Genomic DNA, 19,601 nt, shown 5'->3' with positions numbered 1-19,601 from the left:
TGTGTTTTTTAAAGTAAAATGTAATGATGTGTAAGTGTAGGAGTTACCTGCCTTGTTGGTATACAGTATTTTAGGCGAAAGTTGACTTTAAAGGACCAGTCTGTGAGATTAAGTGTATATCGTGGTGAGGTTGCAGATTCCAAGCAACAACAAACCCTTCCAATCAATCCTTCCTTTCCATTGGCATCTTTAGGATTGTATTACTACAAGGAGCTACTCTTATCAATACTCTGTTCTTTTTCATGACTATATAATTGATTTTAAAAAACATATAAAGAATTAAAAAAATACATACATTTTAAACAAGATTAGAAAGTTATTTATAATTTTGATATAACTAAATATTGTTCCTAGGGCAGTAACAGTAATGTTTACAACAGAAAAGTCACTATATACAGTCACAAATAGCTAATTGAAAACAAATCTAAAATAACATTCTTGAGTGAAGTTTATAAATGATAATAATCAATAATGAAACAAGCAGGTCAGATAGTATGTCAAGTCTTGGCTGTATTTGTGCAAAAATAGCAGCAGTGGATGAGAGACTGCAGACAGAGCCGATGGAATTAGGCTTCACTTTTGTTTATGTTTATGTTGAACAGATGAATTGATAAAATATCAGATTTATACTGATGAACAGTAATCTCAGGGTTCTATGCTCTGACCTCAAGGCTCTATTCTCTAACCTCGGGGTTCTATGCTAACCTCAGGGTTCTATGCTCTGAAGATAGCGTTATCTGATCTCAGTGTTCTATGCTCTGACCTCAAGGCTCTATTCTGTGATATCAGGGTTCTATACTCTGACCTCGGGGTTTTATATTTTGACCTCAGGGTTCTACTCTGACCTCAGTGTTTTATGCTCTGACCTCAAGGTTCTACTCTGACCTCAGTGTTCTATGCTCTGACCTCAAGGTTCTAGGTTCTGACCTTAGGGTTCTATGCTCCTATCTTAGGGTTCTATGTTCTGACCTGAGGGTTCTATGCTCTGACTTCAGGGATCTCTGATCTCATGGTGCTATGCTCTGGCCTCAGGGTTCTGTGCCCTGGCCTCAGGGTTCTCTGACCTCAGGGTTCTCTGATCTCAGGATTCTATGCTCTGACTTCTGGGTTCTCTGACCTCAGGGTTCAATGCTCTGACCTCAAGGCTCTATTCTCTAACCTCAGGGTTATGTGCTCTGACCTCAGGGTTCTATGTGCTGACCTCAATGTGTTCTGCTCTCATGGTTCTGTGCTCTGACCTTAAGGTTCTATGATTTCAAGGTTCTATACACCCACAACTCTACAATCACAGGCTTCAATCTTGTATTTAGTGAACAATATATGATATTAAATATGTATATTTAACTCCCCCCATACAGCAAAAAGTCAGATTAAGAGGCCTTTACCCTTTTAATCACACATTTGTTAAAATGGTCTTAAGAGAGCGGAATTACATTTACAATCTGTTGTCTGTTAACATTCTCTAAATCTATACAATTAGTGGGGGGAAATCCACTAATATGCTATAATGCACACATTTTAATCCGTTGTGCCTAATACAATCTCTTTCTTTAAAAAGAGCATCATGAACAGTCCATTCTGGTAGCTCTATGGCACTAACTTCCATGAACTTTTTTGCATTTTTTTATTAAACAATTGCTCATGTTCATTAATTTAAACTAACATGGCAGGGAACTATTAAGAACTATTATTGCTGAAAAAATAAATAAAAAGGTCCACTGGAGTGAACAGAGATAACGTGACCCTTATTACACAGCTCTTATCGATTGGCTAACTCCCTCGATTCCGCCAATCAGATTCCAGATTGTAGGCGGGACCACATCTAACGCAAAAAAACAGGAAGTACACACACAGCGATTACTTTTTATGGAAACTTTTACCACCGTAAACCATCTAAAATATACTGTAATTGTTCTTTCATCTAAAGAGCCGGTTAATTGATCGGAGCAGAGTTTCCCTTCATTGCGGTGGACATTGAGTTACTCCCAACGGTTGAGACTTCTACATCTGCTTCGTTTGTTTACAACTGACTAGCTAACGTTAGCAGCCTAGCTCAGTAAAATCAAGTCACATGAGCTGGTGATTTTCCAGCAACTTTGTCCTCAGGAATGCGACTTCACATTCGTGAAAGAGCGAAGGTTGCCGTGCACTAGAGAAAGGGTTGCCTTTGGGTGTCGGCGAGCCGTTGGAAGCGTCACAATGCGCAGCTAGCGGTCAAAGTGTCTCGAGCGTCACGGAACCAAGGCGGCCACTTCTAAAGGCGTTCACGGCGCCTTCATGTCAAGATGCCTTGCTCCTGCGGAAACTGGAGGAGATGGATCCGGCCGCTGGTCGTCGTGCTGTATATTTCCTTGCTGTTAGTCGTCCTGCCCCTGTGCATCTGGGAGCTGCAGAAGACGGGGGTCAGTTGTAAAAAATCGATGGCTAGGTTTTGAGTACTGCACTGCCATGTGTGAGGTTCATGTAGCCTACTTTACTTCAGTTATGTTGTTTACTAAAACACTTTCAGAAGGATGCTCACTGCAAAACATCTCCTTATCAAATCATGTGGTATTCACTATCTTTATGATTGTAGTCCAGCATAATTTCTACTATTAAAATTTCTGAACCGGTTGATTTCAGTCATAAACAATTTAAAAATAACCATACAGCTCTGCCAGATTCCTTCACGTTTTCATAAAATGCGGTTGTCATTTTAGAAAATGATTTATAGTTTTCATACTTTGAGTACATTTTGTGTCAAAGTATTTTTACAAAGTTGTGTTGCTATTTCATTTGAGTAAATATTTTGAATACTGCTTCCACCCCTGACTTAACATTAAACGTAGAAAAGCCCAAATGCTAGTTTACGAGTGTTAATCTCAAATTTCGCCAGTAGTAACTGTTTCTTTCTATTCAATAACAGGTCGGCATTCATAATAAAGCATGGTTCATCGCTGGGATATTTGTCTTCATGACTATGCCCATATCATTATGGGGCATCCTCCAGCATCTGGTTCACTACACTCAGCCTGAGCTTCAGAAACCCATCATCAGGTAAATACGTCAACAACCACGAGGTCCATGAACACTAGTCTAAAAATGCTCTATAATTGTTTGTGCTTTTATATCACTTTTTTTTTTAGGATATTATGGATGGTCCCAATCTACAGCTTGGATAGTGTGAGTGGTGTATTATCTCATCAAAGCCAGTGCGCAACACACATTATGTCATCTGTATCTACAGAATAATATTTAAATAAAAATGCCTCTCCATGTTACCATTCCTCTGTGTACAATTGAGAGAAAGCCTCTTCAGCTTTTTAAAAAGTATTTACCCTCACATTTCATGTAATCCTCTCTCTTCTTTTGAAATCTCGCAGTGGATTGCATTAAAATACCCAGGAATAGCAATTTATGTGGACACGTGCAGAGAGTGCTACGAGGCCTATGTCATCTACAACTTCATGACCTTCTTGCTGAACTACCTGGAAAACCAGTACCCCAGCCTGGTGTCGATGCTGGAGTCCCAGGAGCAGCAGAGACATCTGCCCCCTCTTTGCTGCTGCCCGCCCTGGCCAATGGGAGAGTATGTTTCCTTTTGAATTAGGACTGGCATACAGTACATACAACACATGCAGGTTGACCTTACTATGTGGCAGCCAACACACCCAGCGTACAGCTACACCAACGCTCCTGCATCCAACACTCATCAAGGAATTAGTGTAAAGTTTATCATTCCCTCCATAGTTTGACCCAAACATGTCAGCCTTTCTGACAGTAGTACTATTTCCTTAATACTTGAATTTTTCTCAATTAGAGATCTGACTGGCTTTTCAATAATAGATACGTTTTTGTTTGTTTGTAGTTTAACCATCAGTGTTTTTCCATAAATTAATGCAAATGTGCTGTTATTTGATTTAAAGGGAGGTGATGAAAATGACGTGACATGTTTGTGTCTTCTGTGTGTGTGACATTTTGAGAAGGAAATGTTCTTAGTAAACAAAACAATGACGGTTATCCACTTCAAATTTGCCTCAGTCAGGCAAACAGCTGTAATTGGTGCAGTTCATTTTGTCAAAAGGCTTTTTTCTTTCCATGAGGATTAGTTTGTTCTTTAAAACCGCAAAACAAACAATTTAAATTAAAATAATATGCCTGAAGGTCAGCAGCATCAGCCATATTTACTAGTTTTGTATTTTATAATACTGCCCTGTTAAATGTTTTAACCCTTTACAGTAGTGCTACGTCTTCCATGTGCGTGTCATGGAGCATGATCAAAAAGTAATTGAGGTTAAAATGTTGTCGTTACACTTCTTTCAAGGATCCACTCACCACATTTCTCATGACCATTCGGGATCGGGATTTGAATTCTACCAATATCAGCAATAACTAATTTAAATCTGATTCAAATCATACGTTTCCTCTGCAGGGTTTTACTGTTGAGATGCAAATTGGGAGTGTTGCAGTACACCGTTGTAAGACCCGTGACAACAGTGATAGCTTTGTAAGTAAGCTCTGCTCTTCATGCAGTGGATTTTTATTCTCGAAATTATTCACAGCTTTTTGGTCACTATTTGTATTCATCCACCCTTTTTCTCTTCTTCCAAGGATCTGTCAGCTTTGTGGCGTGTATGATGAAGGCAATTTTAGCTCAAAAAATGCATGGACATACCTGGTCATCTTCAACAATATGTCACAACTGGTAACACAACTATTGCTGTTTTTTAAATGTAGTTTGGCTCAAGCAACGACTGTATCACACATGCAGCATGTTCAGAGATAAGATAGACGCTGAATTAGATTTCTCTCCGTCTGTCTCCTCTTGATCTAGTTTGCCATGTACTGCCTGGTGCTGTTCTACAGGGCTCTGAGAGAAGAACTGGGTCCAATCAAGCCAGTGGGCAAATTCCTTTGTGTCAAAATGGTGGTGTTCGTCTCCTTCTGGTAAGTCTCGGCATGTTAAGCAAACTTCATGCCGTGACCTGGGCATGTCTGAAAAACGTACAAGTTGTTTTCCCCTTGCTTGTATACTATATATACGATGGCGTCAGATGGTTGGAGCTGTACTGAAAATGGTTATGTTGTTAACTCTTCAAGGCAAGCTGTGTTCATTGCTTTGCTGGTGAAAGTGGGCTTCATCTCGGAGAATCGTATATGGGACTGGAATAGTGTGGAGGCTGTAGCCACTGGCTTACAGGTAAGCTAAAGCGTATCTAGTTATACGTAAATATGATTGACGCGTGAGAATAACTTAAATGTCTGAGTTTGATCTTGGCATCAATAGTTATTACATCAGTCTGTGGCCTCCTAAATGTTTACACCGCTTTACTTTTAACTGGAATGAAACGCATCCAAACTGTCTCGTCTTCCCTCAGGATTTTATCATCTGTGTGGAGATGTTCCTGGCAGCCATTGCCCATCACTACAGCTTCACCTACAAGCCTTACATCCAGGAGGCTGAGGAGGGATCTTGCTTCGACTCTTTCATGGCGATGTGGGACGTCTCTGATGTCAGAGCAGACATCTCTGAACAAGTCCGCAATGTCGGTAGGTGGAGTCCTTGCACAGTCGTGAGTTGTAAGTTTATCCGGCATGTACTCTCCAACGCCTAGAAGAAGGTAAAGACTTCTTTTTTTTGTTGGTCCTCATTCATAGGGAGAACAGTTATGGGTCGGCCGAGGAAGTCCTACTTCGGTGAGTCTCAGGACGACGGGGAGCGATCTGGCCTGCTCACTTCGGGCTCCCAAGACGCCATCACAGAGGCGGTGTCCAACCCCGTGTCACCCAACGGTCAATACCAGGGCCTGGGCAGAACCCTCACGCCGCACTCTGTGTCGGCGCCGGCCGGGCTCAGCTCGGCCCCTTGGGATGAAGGACACGAGGCCGGACCTGAAGAAACCCTGGAAGAGGAAAGGACCGACCAAACCAAAGAACCAATAGAAGCGGATCTTATCGTGATCACCTAGCACACCGCTATGATCACCGATAGACTCTCCCCGTTATGGTTGGGCGGGACCCAGTTCCAGCCTTGCCATTTTCCTTCAGACGTTACAATATTAAATTAACCAGGTGGACCAGATGGACCTCTCTGCCGGGGACAGCCTCAAGAATGTTCAGTGAAGTTATGGCCCTAAATGACTTGTAGATAATCTGCATTTTATGCTGTTTTTCGTTGCACGGAGGGAGCTGTATGGCTCAGTAGGTTTATGAAGAATGGTTAATTCATTGTAGTTGGGAAAGACTTCCCGTCAATTTCAACATGCGTCCCAAACAGCACACTAATCGTGTTTCTTGAGATGAGACGCTTCCCGAAGTGTCTATCCTTTCCAAATAGGAAATTATTACACTTTTGTGTCATCTGTCATATCATGATCTCAGATGTGACAGTTGGATGAAGAGAATTATGCAACTTTTCAAATACAAAATGTCTTCTTCAGTACATCTTAGTTTAAAGTAATTTTTAGAAGACATCGATTTGAAATGAGTAATCGTAAATGGAAATCTACGATATCAAAGCACATTAGATGTCCTGAATCATCGATGTTTTTGTGTGTCTTAGGCGGAGGGACAGGGATGCAAAGTTGAGATTAACTGTTAGAGCTATGCCTGCTGAATGATGGGTCTGAACAATGTTTCATCACTACAGAATCAATATTAATACGATGTATTTACTGTAAGTGCATTCGGAGTATTAAAACAACGTACACTATTCCGTTACAAACAGCTTACTCTAATACATTTCTATTAATGCTTTATTACATTCAGCTCACTCTAAAGTGTTTCATAGAAATTCATTCACTAGTCTTATCAGATGCCTTGTTCTTTGTGCCGTGGAACTAGTCTGTCCATCAATTTAGCGTCGATACACCGGGATCAGATTTATTTTGTTGAGATGGTCACCATTGATTTGAGCTGGAATCATTTTGCAGCTACTACACCTACTCCATGTACTTTTCTCCATAGTTGGAGGTTTTTTTTTGTCATTGTGATTTACATGGACTTGTGCTGGGTTATTGACATGTTTATGTACAGTGTGGGATATCAGTCGCTGTAAAAAAAACAACGTAAATCGATCGAATCAACAGCATAGTCTTTATCATGTCCAGCTAGAGAATGTTGCATTGCCTTATGTATTTATATCTTTAAAGTAAAACTGACATGATTTCATTCAAGCTGATGTAAATGGTTCCACGTGTTAATTTAATTCCATCTCTGACGGTCTCCTCAATAAATCAGATTAACTACATTATATGATCTTTTTTTCTTACTTTCATTAAGAAAATGTCACGTTTTTTAAAAGCATCTTTAGTCATGGAAATATTTGTTTTGTGCTTACAAATATTATGTTTATAAGTGCCCTATAATGTTATAGCACCATTTACAAATTAAAACAGGACTTGTAGATTCATTGTCACAAATTCTTTATGATCGTGAAGACTCAGCTTCCCACTGACGCTTACAAAAGGTGTGGCTCATGCAGGCTTCTACTGAATCTCAAATCAGAGACTGAACTTTGAAGGCTGGTAATACAGTTATGAAAAATAACACTGGAGAAGATCGATCTTTTAAAATGGCACCAGAAAAGGAATGCAGAGAATTCAATGAATGTCCTCATGTGTCAGTAGCCTCTATATGATTGAGGCATGAAAGACATAGAAATTAAAACTAATTTCAAGAGATTATTGGTCCATTGGCCCCGGTGTTTTCTCTATATGGGCCGATATGGACATGGCGCTTTTGTGAAGCTTCACATCGAGGTGGACCCAGTCTCCGGCTTGGACCTCCACAGGCTGCTGCAGCACAACAGCCGCCTGCTTCCAGTGAGAGTTCTGGCTGAGGGTGCTGACACTGATCTCCTGGTCCAGGTAGATGTGGTACCAGAAGGGAATCGCAGTTATCCTGCCTGCAGACGTAGCCTGGACCTGGGAACCGGGGATTATGTCATAAAAAGATACATATGAACAGTCGGCTAGTTATCACAAGTCATGTTTTGCCTCAGTTAGTTAAAAAATAATGTGTGACAACATCCGAAGAAAAAAAAAAAGAAGAAAAATCTGATCATGGTTCTTTTTAGTTTAATTTTTTGAGTTTAGAGGAAAAAGCTTGACTGGGATCAATTCAAATAGCACCTCATGTTAGATCGCTGAATGAAAATGTGCAGAATGTGTATGTCTTCTGGAGACGAGTAATATTTATGAATTCCGGGGGAAAAAAAAGCATAAAAGTTAAAAGTTCTTCTAAGGGAGGTGTGCACAGTGTGTCTTACTTCTAGGTTTTTGGTGCAGTACGTTTGTGCACCAAAAAGTAGTTTTGGATTTTTTTTTTAGCTTATTAAATTAGATTCATTCCAATCATGTTGGCAGCACCAAAGCATCTCTCACCTTTACTTCTCTGTTGGTGTAGTTTGCGGTGGAGTCCATGAGGTCAAGAACAAAGAGTTCCACAAACTCACTGAGATGTTTGCACTCCAGGGTGGAAAAGTCCAAAAACACATGGACCGGTACCTTAAGAACAAAACAGATAAACGCAGCATTAGCGACTTGTTTGCATTGGATAAAAGAATCTGGTGAAATTAATAATTACAAACTACGTAATATAAAAAAACAATAAAAGACCTAGGAGGAAGAGCTACTGGGATCTGACAGGGATGTAACACAAAACAACGGCTCGTGATGCACAGGTTGGCACCCGCTGCCCACAAGAGAGGGATTTAGCACCAAAAACTAAATAAGCCACACTGCTATGTTTAAGTACACAAGTAAAAGAGACTTTATTATTGTGCCCCCTCAGCATTTTTAAATGTTGTACTTTAACAAAGCCATGTGCCTTGATGTTTTATGTATTTTAATGCATCTACAAACACAAAAATAGGATTGCTTATTTTTGGTTTAGAATACATTTTTTTTTTTACAACATCGTTGTATTAAAAGCATGCAAAAGCTGACTCACAGTTGTGGCTGGCACACTCTGTCCCAATGATTTATTCACATTAGGTTTCAATTCCTTGTGTCAGTAGAGAATGAGTGATTAATACTTGGAAACCTCAAAGTCCTAATTTTTTATATATATATATATATATATATATATATAAAAAACCCTAACATTTCCCCTCAAACTCTTCAAAGCTTGACAAAAGAGGCCGTGGCTGCAGGGCAGTAGACTTAGGAGCTGAGGGAGAAACCAAAGTGGCAGCCCAGAAAGTGTCACAGTTTCCTCTACTGCGGAACAAAAGAATCTTTCCTCCTCCCTGTCACCGTTGTGTAGACTTCAGATCCGGCTGTTTGATGTGCTTGATGTAATGTATACTGATGGATTCAGGTAGGGATGTCCTGGGCCAAGCTGTGTGTTGTGCCGCCTTGTGTGACAGTTGTGCTCGAGAGTGCCCTCCACTGAGGGCTTCAAAGACAACATCTGTTAAAACAAACGACCGTCCCGCGTGGGTCTTACTAAATTAGAGCACAAACATGATGCTGAAAAAAAAAAAAAAAAAAAAAGACCATTTCCAGACCAAATAAAGAAAACGAATTCAAAGAGATTTTGCAGCTTCTGAACACAGCTGGGAATCGCACATCAAAGAGGAGTGCACAACAGAAAACACCGTCCTGGACCTTCACACTCAAAGTGAAATACCGTGTTCAACAAAAGACTACCCAAACAAAAGGTCTTTTTTTTCACCTTTCATACAATTTTTCTTTAGCAATCCTATTTAACAAAACTCACAGGCAATAACTTTTACATGTGAATGATGCAAGCTTACAAGCACAGCATACCGTCTATGAAAACTGGTAATATTGACATCACGAACATGAGACAGAATACAAGATCCTGAGATGTTCAAAAGGAAGATTGAACAACTTTTTAAATAAAGACTGAATGGAGATTTATCATTGGGTTATTTCAATATGATTTTTAAACCAATATTAAGTATGATTAAAAGTATTAACTTCATAAATCAACTAACATCAAGTATAATATATAGTATAATCAGCTTCCTGTTCCCATTTTTCGACACTTCCTTTGAGATGGACTATCTACTGAATACTCCTCTGCTCTTCTATCCATTTCAAAGTGTCCTTCATGTTGTGTAAAAACGTGAAAGGCGCTCTCTCTCGGGGTTTGGTTCGTCCAGTTTGGGCTACAGTGAAAACAAGGCTGCCTCAATGAAGAGATCCCCCTCGCTAAGCAGATAGGAAGTGCTCCTTCTAAAAAGGTACCAAAAATCCAACCGCTCTTTGTTTCAGGTGAATATACTTATATACACTTGTGAAAACATTAATAAGTATTATGTTCCATTTCTGCCAATAAATCCCCTTAAATCCTAAACACTGGTCCTGTGATAATAAACCCAGCTCAAACATAGTGAGGAAGTGTTTGAGTCACTAACTGCACTTCAACCGCCATTCCTGTTGAAGCTGACTAAACTATAGCAGCTAACATCGAGTCACGTTGCGTTTTATTCAGTTCAATTGTATTTACTAGTCATGCTTAACAAATAGGTTTACATTACAGTTTAACTCCCATAATCGTTCCCCTTTTTGCTTTGTTGCTCAATATGGAACTCTTTCCTCAGTGACGAGACAAGAGAAGCAGGCTCAGCGTGATCTGGCATCCTTTGCCGTTTGCCAAAGTTAAGGTAGCCGACATGTTTATTTCTCTAGAGACCTGCAATGCAAGGTGCCACCTAAACTAATGGACACTCACACACCGGTCTTTCGACTCTAGAAGATCTTTGCATGTAGAGCAATTACTATAAATAACTTAACCCTTTGCTTCATTGTAGCTTATGTCGGTGTACTTACAGTGAACTGGTTGATGAAGGGAGCAATATTGAATCCCAGTGTCGCCTCCTGACCCTGGACAGCACTTTCCAGCAGCAACGTGTCCGACTCCACCAGAATACCGTGCACCACGATCTTTGCTGGGAAAATACTTCCTCCATCCTCCAGCAAACACCTGATATAGATACATAGAAATACATGTTTCACTTTAAAATACATTAAAAGTGCAGCACTAAAATAATCAAAGCATAATAAACAAAAATAAAAAGAACATTTCGGTATGCCCCGCCCGGGCAGCGTCCCCTTACCTGGCCAGTGAAGCTTTCTCCATCAACTTCTGTCTAATGAGACCACAAGTTTCGACACAGTCCAGCATGATGGCGCTCCACAGCTTCTCTCTGGACGGCCTTTTCAGCATCCCATGCTCGTCCTCTGTGTGGTTGAGCCAGAACTCCAGATGCTTTTCTGGGACATTGTTGGAGCGAGCCAGTCTCTTCACGACTTCCTGCTGCTTTTTCTTTTCCATGGAGCTGTACGCTTTTACATGACCGTGGCTGGCAGCGATGAGCGAAAGCAGAGAGAAGCCCTCTGACACGTCGAGGACATAGAGCAGGTCACTGACGTCTGTGGAGTCCTCCGATAGCTCTTTGTTTGGGCACTTGGCCCTCAGCTGGGAGATGAGTTTGCCCAGTGCGCTGCAAAAACTCTGATGGTAATCCTGATTGTTCAGGAGCGCCATTTCGGAACATTCCAGCATGCAGAAGTCTTTAGTTTGAATCTGGTCAGTCTGAAGACTTGCTAGCGCACTGCACAGCTCAGCCTCTGGGTTTTGATTTGAAACGGGGTTTTCAGAGTCCTGCGTCTCCGGGCGCTTGTCCAGACGGATTTCATGGCCGTCTCTCAGCACAGCCACGCTGCAGAGCCTCAGGAAGGCGTCTTTGCAGGAGACTTCAACAATCAGCTCGTCTTGAGGTTTCAGGACAAAACCTGAAAAGAATCAAAAGAGGAAAGCACTGACTAGGCCTGATTCTTCCAGAGCTGTGAAAACCTCACTTCAGTTTTGGGACCAACTGAAATGCACTGAAGCACAAATAATTGACTGTGAAATACTGAAAGTGGAATTGGTTGTCTGGTCTTATCTGTAATCTTTTTTTTTTTTTTTTAAACATGCCAAAATTTGTAAGACAATTTTGTCCATTTTAGACTCTTTATTCAGGTGAACTTTGAAGTTATTTAGCTTATTGTGCTTAATAACATATAAAAGATGTTATTAAGTAAATAAATCTTGGCATTTATCAAAGTTAAAGTGGCAATTTCGAAGATTTTCATTCCAACAAATGTCTTACAAGTGAAGAAGGAATTAACATTGCCGAAGGAGGAAACATAATGGTGATGAGCCCACTGATGAAAGTATTGCAGTTGTATTGCTATGTACATTAGCAGTATTGCCGACTGGCTGTCTGTGACGACATCACCATATGTATAATAGTTTTTCACCATCTAAACAAAAAAAATTGAACAATGCACAGAATTCTTAAAACTTGAAGCGAATGTATCAACAAAAAGAGTCCAGACTGCTAAACTCTGAGCCCAATTCCATTGTTTCAACTCAAAATCAACAAGGATTACATTTTTAAGGATTAACAAAATGGCTTTTCTACACCTGCTAACAACTAATTTATGATCACCTGAAATGACAAACAAAAAAATGCAGATAAATAAACATTATTATGTATAATGCCATGCTAAGCTGACAGGGGTCGAAGGATAGAGGGTGTTGCATACTGTACAGACTTCAAAGCCCTTTGAGGCAGATTTGTGATTTTGGGCTATATAAATAAAACTGACTGGCCAATTTAAACACTTTAAAAAAGACATAGCAAGTGAAGAAAAAGCAGGAGATGCAGAGAGGGAGCGGGAGAAATGAGATTCAGGGGACCGGGTGCACAGAGAGAGGGGGGGAGGCCCAGAAAGGATTCCTACAGGAATAACATCTGCTCACGTCTTCATGTCAGCGCGCCGCTCGTCAGAGGCATTTGGGGAAAATGCATATTTATTGCCTATAAGAATTTCATGAACACTAAAGAGTGTCACAGGCGATCACGGCGCACACGTCACAGCGACCGGGGAAACGGATGTTGGTGATCACCGGGAAAGGTGGCGGCTCCCTCGACGCTGCCGTCGCCAATTAGCGGCTCAGTGAAACGCTGCTGAGCCCCGTCTGAGAGATGATGCACTGCAATGCCAACTGGAACATGTCACCTCGTGTCAGTGGCCATTAAGCTCAAAGTTCCCTCGGATGATCGCAAAAAAATATCTTCCACTTCTTCTTTGAGTTTGTTGCTTAACAAATATGACTTTTTCTTTGTTTGTTGTACTGTCTAGACCAGGGGTGTCAAACTAATTTTAGTGATATGATGCCCATTTTGATCTCAAGTGGACCGGACCAGTAAGATCATAGCATAATAACGCATACATAACAACAATATTTCTCTATGTTTAAATCATTGGTAAAGCTTTTTGGATGATAAACCTCATTTTAAAAAAAGGTCTTTCTACAATAAACTAGAAACATAAAGACCAAAAAAGATCAGCCCATTGTTTACCTGCCTGGGCTCTCCTCTGCAGATTCCCTCGCAGTTGGGCAATATCTTTAGTAATGTCTGTGGTCCAATCAATTGTGACTGTGGCTCAATGGTTAGCACACCCATCTTACAATCAAAGGATCAGTAGTTCGAACCCTGGCTCAGCTAGTTTAAAAAAAAAAAAAACTTGACGACCTGTTCAAAAATGTCATTTCTTTTTCCACCGGCATATTGTGGACCTCAGTGATGATGATTAAGGAATGAAGTGTGAGGTTTTTAAGACTTTCAGAGAGCTAAATCTCATCATCATTGTAGTGAAGTATTCTCACAATTTTTCACATGGATATCAACTAAAATAGTCAGAAAGCTTGGTCCAAAATTAACTGAAGGCTGTAGTAAAGTAGTGGTAATGATTATAATTGGAAATATTTCCCTGGCATTATTTAACAAAGTTAATAATGCTAAATAGTGTAAGTAGTCTTCAGCACACACTGCCCTCATCTGATGCAACATGGAAATGCACAACATATCGGAGTAGAGAATACAAGCGGAGCAGATCAAAAATACATTGTATTAAAACTAAATGGGGTTTAGTCATAAGAATTTGAAACCACTGGGAACAATTAAAGAACAATGCCTTGCACAAACTGCAACAGATACAGTGCAGATTAAACCGACACTTAAAATGAGTAAACATTTGTGGGACATAGTTGTCGTCTTGCCAAACCTCCCCCATCGTCGCCCCCCCGCTGTATGTCCGTTGGATCTTACCACCGGTGCTGTGGACAGGGTAGATGCCCTGCTCCCAGCAGGTGTCCTCCTTGGGTCCAGTAGACAGACTGCTCTCCTCGTCCAGGTGGAGCTGGAACCACACAGCCAGAGCGTCCAGCTCCCCCTCCTGAGTGACGGGCATGCGGATCTGCTGAACCTCTCTGGAGCTCAGCCCCTCCAGTTCCTACAGGTTACCAACACAAGACAGTTAAAAAAGGACAAAGGAGTTGCTATTGCGCTATCGGCTAAAATAAAAAAATGAAATCAAGCTTGTTTGTAAAACAAATAGGTGTACAAATATGCAATATGGGTGTAAAATAAAATTTTTAAAAAGGTGTGATGTTGAAAAAGGAATTGCGAATGTTATTGGCCTCTGAGAATGAATGGTTTTTTACTTTTTAAGGCCAGAAAGCTCAAAGGATGCAAGATCTATGAATGCATTTCACAGTGTAAATAAATACATTCTAGACGGGACAGGCTGCCTGTAGCACCGATATGATATCAGATCTGGCGAGCACCAAGAACACATCTCTGTCACACAGAGTTCACAACAGCACGGTATGTAAGCTTCGTCTCGACAGCTAGCGATGCATCACTCTTCAGTGGCGCTCTGCAAGTGAGCTGGAACATTTTAAAAATTACAAACGAGTAGAACGGATACCCAATACAGAAAATGTCTGCTTATACTCAATGGAAGAATCCCTTTGAAGCATGAGGATATAAAAGGGGGTAATGCAAATAGGAGATAATACCTCAAACAACTTGAATGGGGAAATGCAATACAAATGGAAACCCTCCAAAATGTGGAAGAACAAAAAATGTCCACTCCTGCTTATCATCATAATGTTGGGACTGAGACACAAACTGAAGGCTGACGCCCACATGAGCACTGAATAACTTACTTTGTTGAGTGCCGAGTTTGCCTCACTGACTCTAGACACATTATCACAGCTCTGTCACCACGATTCTCCTGACGGTCCCTGCTGGACTTGTGTGGACAAATATCATTCAGTTGCTGTTTGGGAGATAAACACGGTGTCTCCAATCTGCCAGGTGTTCACTGTGAGCTAATAAATCAGGCAACAATCCCTGCAGGCCTTTAGCTAAATAATAAGTGGCCACTGACGTGCGATATTTTAGCCTGTGAGGCAGCCAATATGTTCGTTTCACGGGGCCGATAGAAATATGGTCGGGTAAATTAATTACATTATTCTGCTTGACTCAAGGCAACAAACACACATTGAATAATAGGATGTTGCACATGCCTGCATATTAGGCACAAAGAAAATGCAAAAAAAAGTAAAGTGAAGTAAAAGCAGATTAAATTAATAGCGGCTGAATTAATCAATTATCATAGTTTACCAGTGTCTGTTGTGTCGGTTTCAGCTCACCTGCACGTTGTTGAAATCGATGTTGAGGGCCGTGAATGGCTCAGTGAGAGCTTTGTATCCCCCCGGCACTCTGCTGAGTCTCTCAGTGGTGTAAGGCTCCATGGAGTCATCCGGCTCCGGGCTGCAGCTCACTGGGCTACGGAGCTCCCCGGCTGCAGCTATGGACAGGCCGCCCACCTCTGACACACAGATCCTGAGTGAAAACAAACAGCCATCGAATGATAGGTCCGGACACCTTGCGCTGCCGTTGTGAGACAATCATTACGGGGAAAACAATGATGATGGACTCCGGGGCCCTAACCTGTGATGCCTGCGGATCTCGATGTTCTCAAGAGCAATGCCAAACACAGTGGCTCCAGCGGGGATGACCCGTCCTGTCGCAGACTGATCCTGGAATTCATTCTCGCCTCTCTTTAGGATGACAAACGTGTGCTTTTCATGAAACTACACATTAACATCCCTTGATGACACAGACACAACACCAAAGTTGACTAGATACATTCACCATTAACCTGGCGATCGAATTTGTTGAAATGAGGGAAATGTCATAACTCGTACTGTGAAGTTTAGGATCATGAAACTTGCCCCAGTTAGCCTATGAGAGTTGCACTTTTCTGGATGTTCAAGAAGCAATTTAGACTATTTTTTTTTTAAAAATTTAGGAGTTGACAAGGAGTTATTATCGTTTAGAAAAAAAAAACTAACACAATATTTGCTCAGACATTGACTATATCTTGACTGTGGATAATCTGTGAAAAACAAATCGGGTTCCTTTGCCTCCTTTCGGTGCTCCTATTGGCATTTGCAAAATTCCACCGTACCAAAAGGAAAACACCCAATCAGAGCCGAGGAGTCTCCAGCGCAGCAATCGTTCATTTCTCGTGAAGCAGATGAAGTCCAATCAAACTGTCAAACTATGAGCCACTCGTCTCAAATATTTTCAGAAACATTTTAGTGTACTCTTCCGCTGTAAAATGAGAAAGTTTGTGTTTCCGGCCACCATGTTGAAAACAGACGAGCGAAAACCAAGCGCCACCCACTGGCCCCGAGTCAGAATTCACCGGCAGCAAGTGATTGGTTGTTTTTCTTCAGGTGTGGTGGAATTCTGCAAATACCATCAGGAGCACTAGAGGGAGGCAGAGGAACCTGCTGTTTTGACTGATTAGACGTCTCTTTACATTAGATTAGATTAGATATTCCTTTATTAGTCCCGCAGTGGGCACATTTTAGGATTACAGCAGCAAACAGGGTAAAGTGCACACAAGAGACATAGTACAAAAATCAAAACAAGTAATATAAATAATAAACAGTATAAAACAGTAAAATCTCATGCACCACTGTCAGGATAAAGTGACAGTTTGAGCAAATATGATTTTTTTTAAAGCCAACTGCAGCTTTAAAGCCATCATTAGTTTGGTTCTAAATAATTTCCTGTCCTAAAAAGCCCCAAACTGTGTCACAGCATAATTTACAAATGCACCTGATGTAATGTAATTTAACAAATTTCAGAATATTTTACAATAACTTTCTTTGGATTTCCAACATTGTACGTCCGTTTGCCAACACTACTAGATTGTGGGTGCCACAAACTCATACAAACATTAATATTGCACTGTGGCAACTTCAGAATAAAGTTCTGCTTCCTGTTCTGTGTTTTAATAAACAACGTTACCTGTGGGGGCAGCAAGAGGTGGTGCCAGGCATGAATGAGACTCTCGATGATACCCTCTCCAAACAACCCTGCATCTACCGTCTCTGTCACCACCAAGGATACTCTAAGAGAAATAACATATTCATGGGATCAAAAGACGGCAAATACCACTCTTACTGAGCATGCATTTTATAACAGCACAAAAAAGATACATTTCTTATTCATGTAAAATACTTCTCCATAAGTTGCACCTGTGTGGGATGTCCTTTGGCACTTCCATCTCCAGAGACTTCATATGGAGGATCTTGATGCTACCGTCCATCCCATTAGCACTCACCACCTCACAGGCCAATTCGTACATCGTCTTGGACAGTTCACAGGCGTACACCTCAGCAGCCCCTGCCTTCTTCGCGCACATACTTCACAGAAAGAATCAGGAAATCAGAACAATAACACAGACGCATTATAGCTGTAGGCAAAAAAAATAAGAGCGGGTGATGGTTGATAAGGAGTCTGGAAAATCTCTCACCCAAGGATGCCAGTGCCAGTACCGATGTCAAGTACAGTGCTGCAGCCGCTCTGGACCGCCTTCTGGATGGCTTGCTGGTACTTCCGGTTCCTCCCGTGGTCGTTGAGCATTAAGAAATGCCAGCGCTCCACCAGCCAGTTAGCCACGCGGTAGAAGTTCTCCCTGGCTTCCGGATAGTCTGGTCTCAGCTTCAATGCTTTATGGAAATGACCTGCGGCTTCGTCTCTGAAGCCCATTCTGCATAAGAATTGGAGAGAAAAAAAATGCATTAGTAGATAATTCATCAAAATAATATGAAGCTAAATGATGCTCTCTTCCCACTAAAGTGGTGATGGAATTTGTTTTAAACACATGTATCTAAGCACTGATCACATTTATGTGGAAGAGGAAAATACCTGAACAAGTGTTCACCCATGCAGTTGAGGATGACCTCATCGGCAGGAAACAGCTCCAATGCTTGTTCATAACAGTCAAAGAGGTCTTGAGTGCGGCCCACAGAGTCCAGCTCTTCTGTCCATTTGAAGAGAGTGAACCTGAAGGAGTCCTAAAAAAATAAAAAGATGTGACAAAATTGAGGTTTAAAAAAAAAAGAAGCTTTCGATTCTGCAGCAGTAAAAACAGAATGAAGTGTATATGACTGTGGTCATTATGTGTGCACAATGTTTGATTGCATGCAGGCAGGTTATCAGTCTTGATCCACTTATTTATCTGTGATCCACTTATTTATCTGTCTACTTGTGTTGTGAATGTTTCTATGGTTGTTTTTAATGTTTGTCTTTACTGTAAGAGCTGCTAAACTGTTTTTCGTTGTTTTTGACAATGACATTAAAGTATTCTATTCACTATTCTATTCTAAACAGTCATTACCCTTGCAAAGTCCTTAAACATAGGCGCAAGGTTGAGGACCAGCAGGTAGTGCACAAACGCAGTTCCGTAGTCTTGGTTGAAAAGGCACTGCTGGGCACTTTCTAGGGAACTAGAGACCAGCTCGTTCCTAGCAGGGTCCTCTCTGCGTCGCCTCCGTGGCCTCCTGCCATGCTTCGGCCTTGCACTGGTATTAGGCATCCCTAGTGCAAAAAAAAAGATGATAACGTCTGATAATATAATATACAGATTAATGTCACTTTTAATAAGACAATAAGGATCCAAATATTACTGTACTGTATGACCCACATGGACATGCATCTCAGACAGGAATAGATAATAACAGATGAAAAGGAGTCAAAAGTCAAAATGTTGACTAATTATTTAAGAATTTTGACTTTTTTTTCAATTTTTCTGTTAATGGGCTTCCATACATCAACATTTTGTGGAGTAATGATACTAATCACCATAGTACCTGCAACATGAATAGAAAAATAAGTGGGCTGTTAAAAACGTTCACAAATATAACGTACCTTAAACAAAATGCTAAGTATTTTACAGGGATTACTGACAATGTATGTTGACTTACTGTATGTTGTTTTGGATCTCAGGCTGGGGTAAGTTATGGGATGGAGGGAGATACACGGAAGAGATCACTGCTGTTTACTTAAGGCGCTAATTTACGTTAACATTACAGTCTAGTCCAATAAAGTCGTTAGCATCGTTCTAAGCAATACTTCCTCTAATATCAGCCCAACGCCAGCTCACGTGATACAAATCTGCTCTGACCGATGCAACGAAAGCTTAACTGCATGTCAAAAAAAATACTGCCTGTTAAAATGAACGTTAGAACGGCCATATGCTGAATAAACGTGTAAAACCCATTTCTGATACTCGTTCAGCGGGGTGCGTGTCCGCGGGGTAAACAACTCGACCAGAAACACGAGGCGAGACAAGGTTCCGCGTGTGACTCTAAATAAGTATTATATATTTAAAGGTACAAACCGGCCGTATTAACAATGCTATCAAGTGTAGGTAACATGGCAAATA

At 41.0% G+C, this 19,601-nt stretch overlaps 2 protein-coding genes across 2 annotated transcripts; one reads left to right on the top strand and one right to left on the bottom strand.

The window, feature by feature from the left end:
- Nucleotides 1-2,190: 2,190 nt before the first annotated feature.
- tmem184c (transmembrane protein 184C) lies at nucleotides 2,191-7,326 on the top strand. Its single transcript, XM_079220068.1, has 10 exons — nucleotides 2,191-2,402; nucleotides 2,906-3,036; nucleotides 3,126-3,162; nucleotides 3,363-3,568; nucleotides 4,412-4,486; nucleotides 4,591-4,684; nucleotides 4,814-4,926; nucleotides 5,080-5,179; nucleotides 5,358-5,529; nucleotides 5,638-7,326. Exons 1-10 carry the CDS (start codon nucleotides 2,286-2,288, stop codon nucleotides 5,946-5,948), a joined length of 1,356 nt encoding a protein of 451 aa, XP_079076194.1. The 5' UTR covers nucleotides 2,191-2,285; the 3' UTR covers nucleotides 5,949-7,326.
- Nucleotides 7,327-7,509: 183 nt separating this feature from the next.
- prmt9 (protein arginine methyltransferase 9) lies at nucleotides 7,510-17,924 on the bottom strand. Its single transcript, XM_079220193.1, has 10 exons — nucleotides 17,688-17,924; nucleotides 17,410-17,577; nucleotides 17,180-17,282; nucleotides 15,809-15,918; nucleotides 15,508-15,700; nucleotides 14,117-14,300; nucleotides 11,069-11,747; nucleotides 10,782-10,935; nucleotides 8,364-8,486; nucleotides 7,510-7,904 (listed from the first exon to the last, which is right to left on the bottom strand). Exons 1-10 carry the CDS (start codon nucleotides 17,921-17,923, stop codon nucleotides 7,662-7,664), a joined length of 2,193 nt encoding a protein of 730 aa, XP_079076319.1. The 5' UTR covers nucleotide 17,924; the 3' UTR covers nucleotides 7,510-7,661.
- Nucleotides 17,925-19,601: the final 1,677 nt, after the last annotated feature.

The sequence above is a fragment of the Taurulus bubalis genome (genome assembly GCF_910589615.1).
Source record: "Taurulus bubalis genome assembly, chromosome: 6".
In the NCBI taxonomy this organism is placed as follows: Eukaryota; Metazoa; Chordata; class Actinopteri; order Perciformes; family Cottidae; genus Taurulus; species Taurulus bubalis.
This window is presented reverse-complemented; position numbering and strand designations above follow the sequence as displayed.

Coding starts and splice junctions, on each gene's coding strand:
- tmem184c (XM_079220068.1), top strand. CDS start 2,286: ATGCCTTGCTCCTGCGGAAACTGGAGGAGATGGATCCGGCCGCTGGTC. Junction 3,163..3,362: donor CAATCTACAGCTTGGATAGT/GTGAGTGGTGTA, acceptor GAAATCTCGCAG/TGGATTGCATTAAAATACCC. Junction 5,530..5,637: donor TGAACAAGTCCGCAATGTCG/GTAGGTGGAGTC, acceptor CCTCATTCATAG/GGAGAACAGTTATGGGTCGG.
- prmt9 (XM_079220193.1), bottom strand. CDS start 17,923: ATGGGCTTCAGAGACGAAGCCGCAGGTCATTTCCATAAAGCATTGAAG. Junction 11,748..14,116: donor CCCTGTCCACAGCACCGGTG/GTAAGATCCAAC, acceptor GATTCTTTTCAG/GTTTTGTCCTGAAACCTCAA. Junction 7,905..8,363: donor ACACCAACAGAGAAGTAAAG/GTGAGAGATGCT, acceptor CCCGGTTCCCAG/GTCCAGGCTACGTCTGCAGG.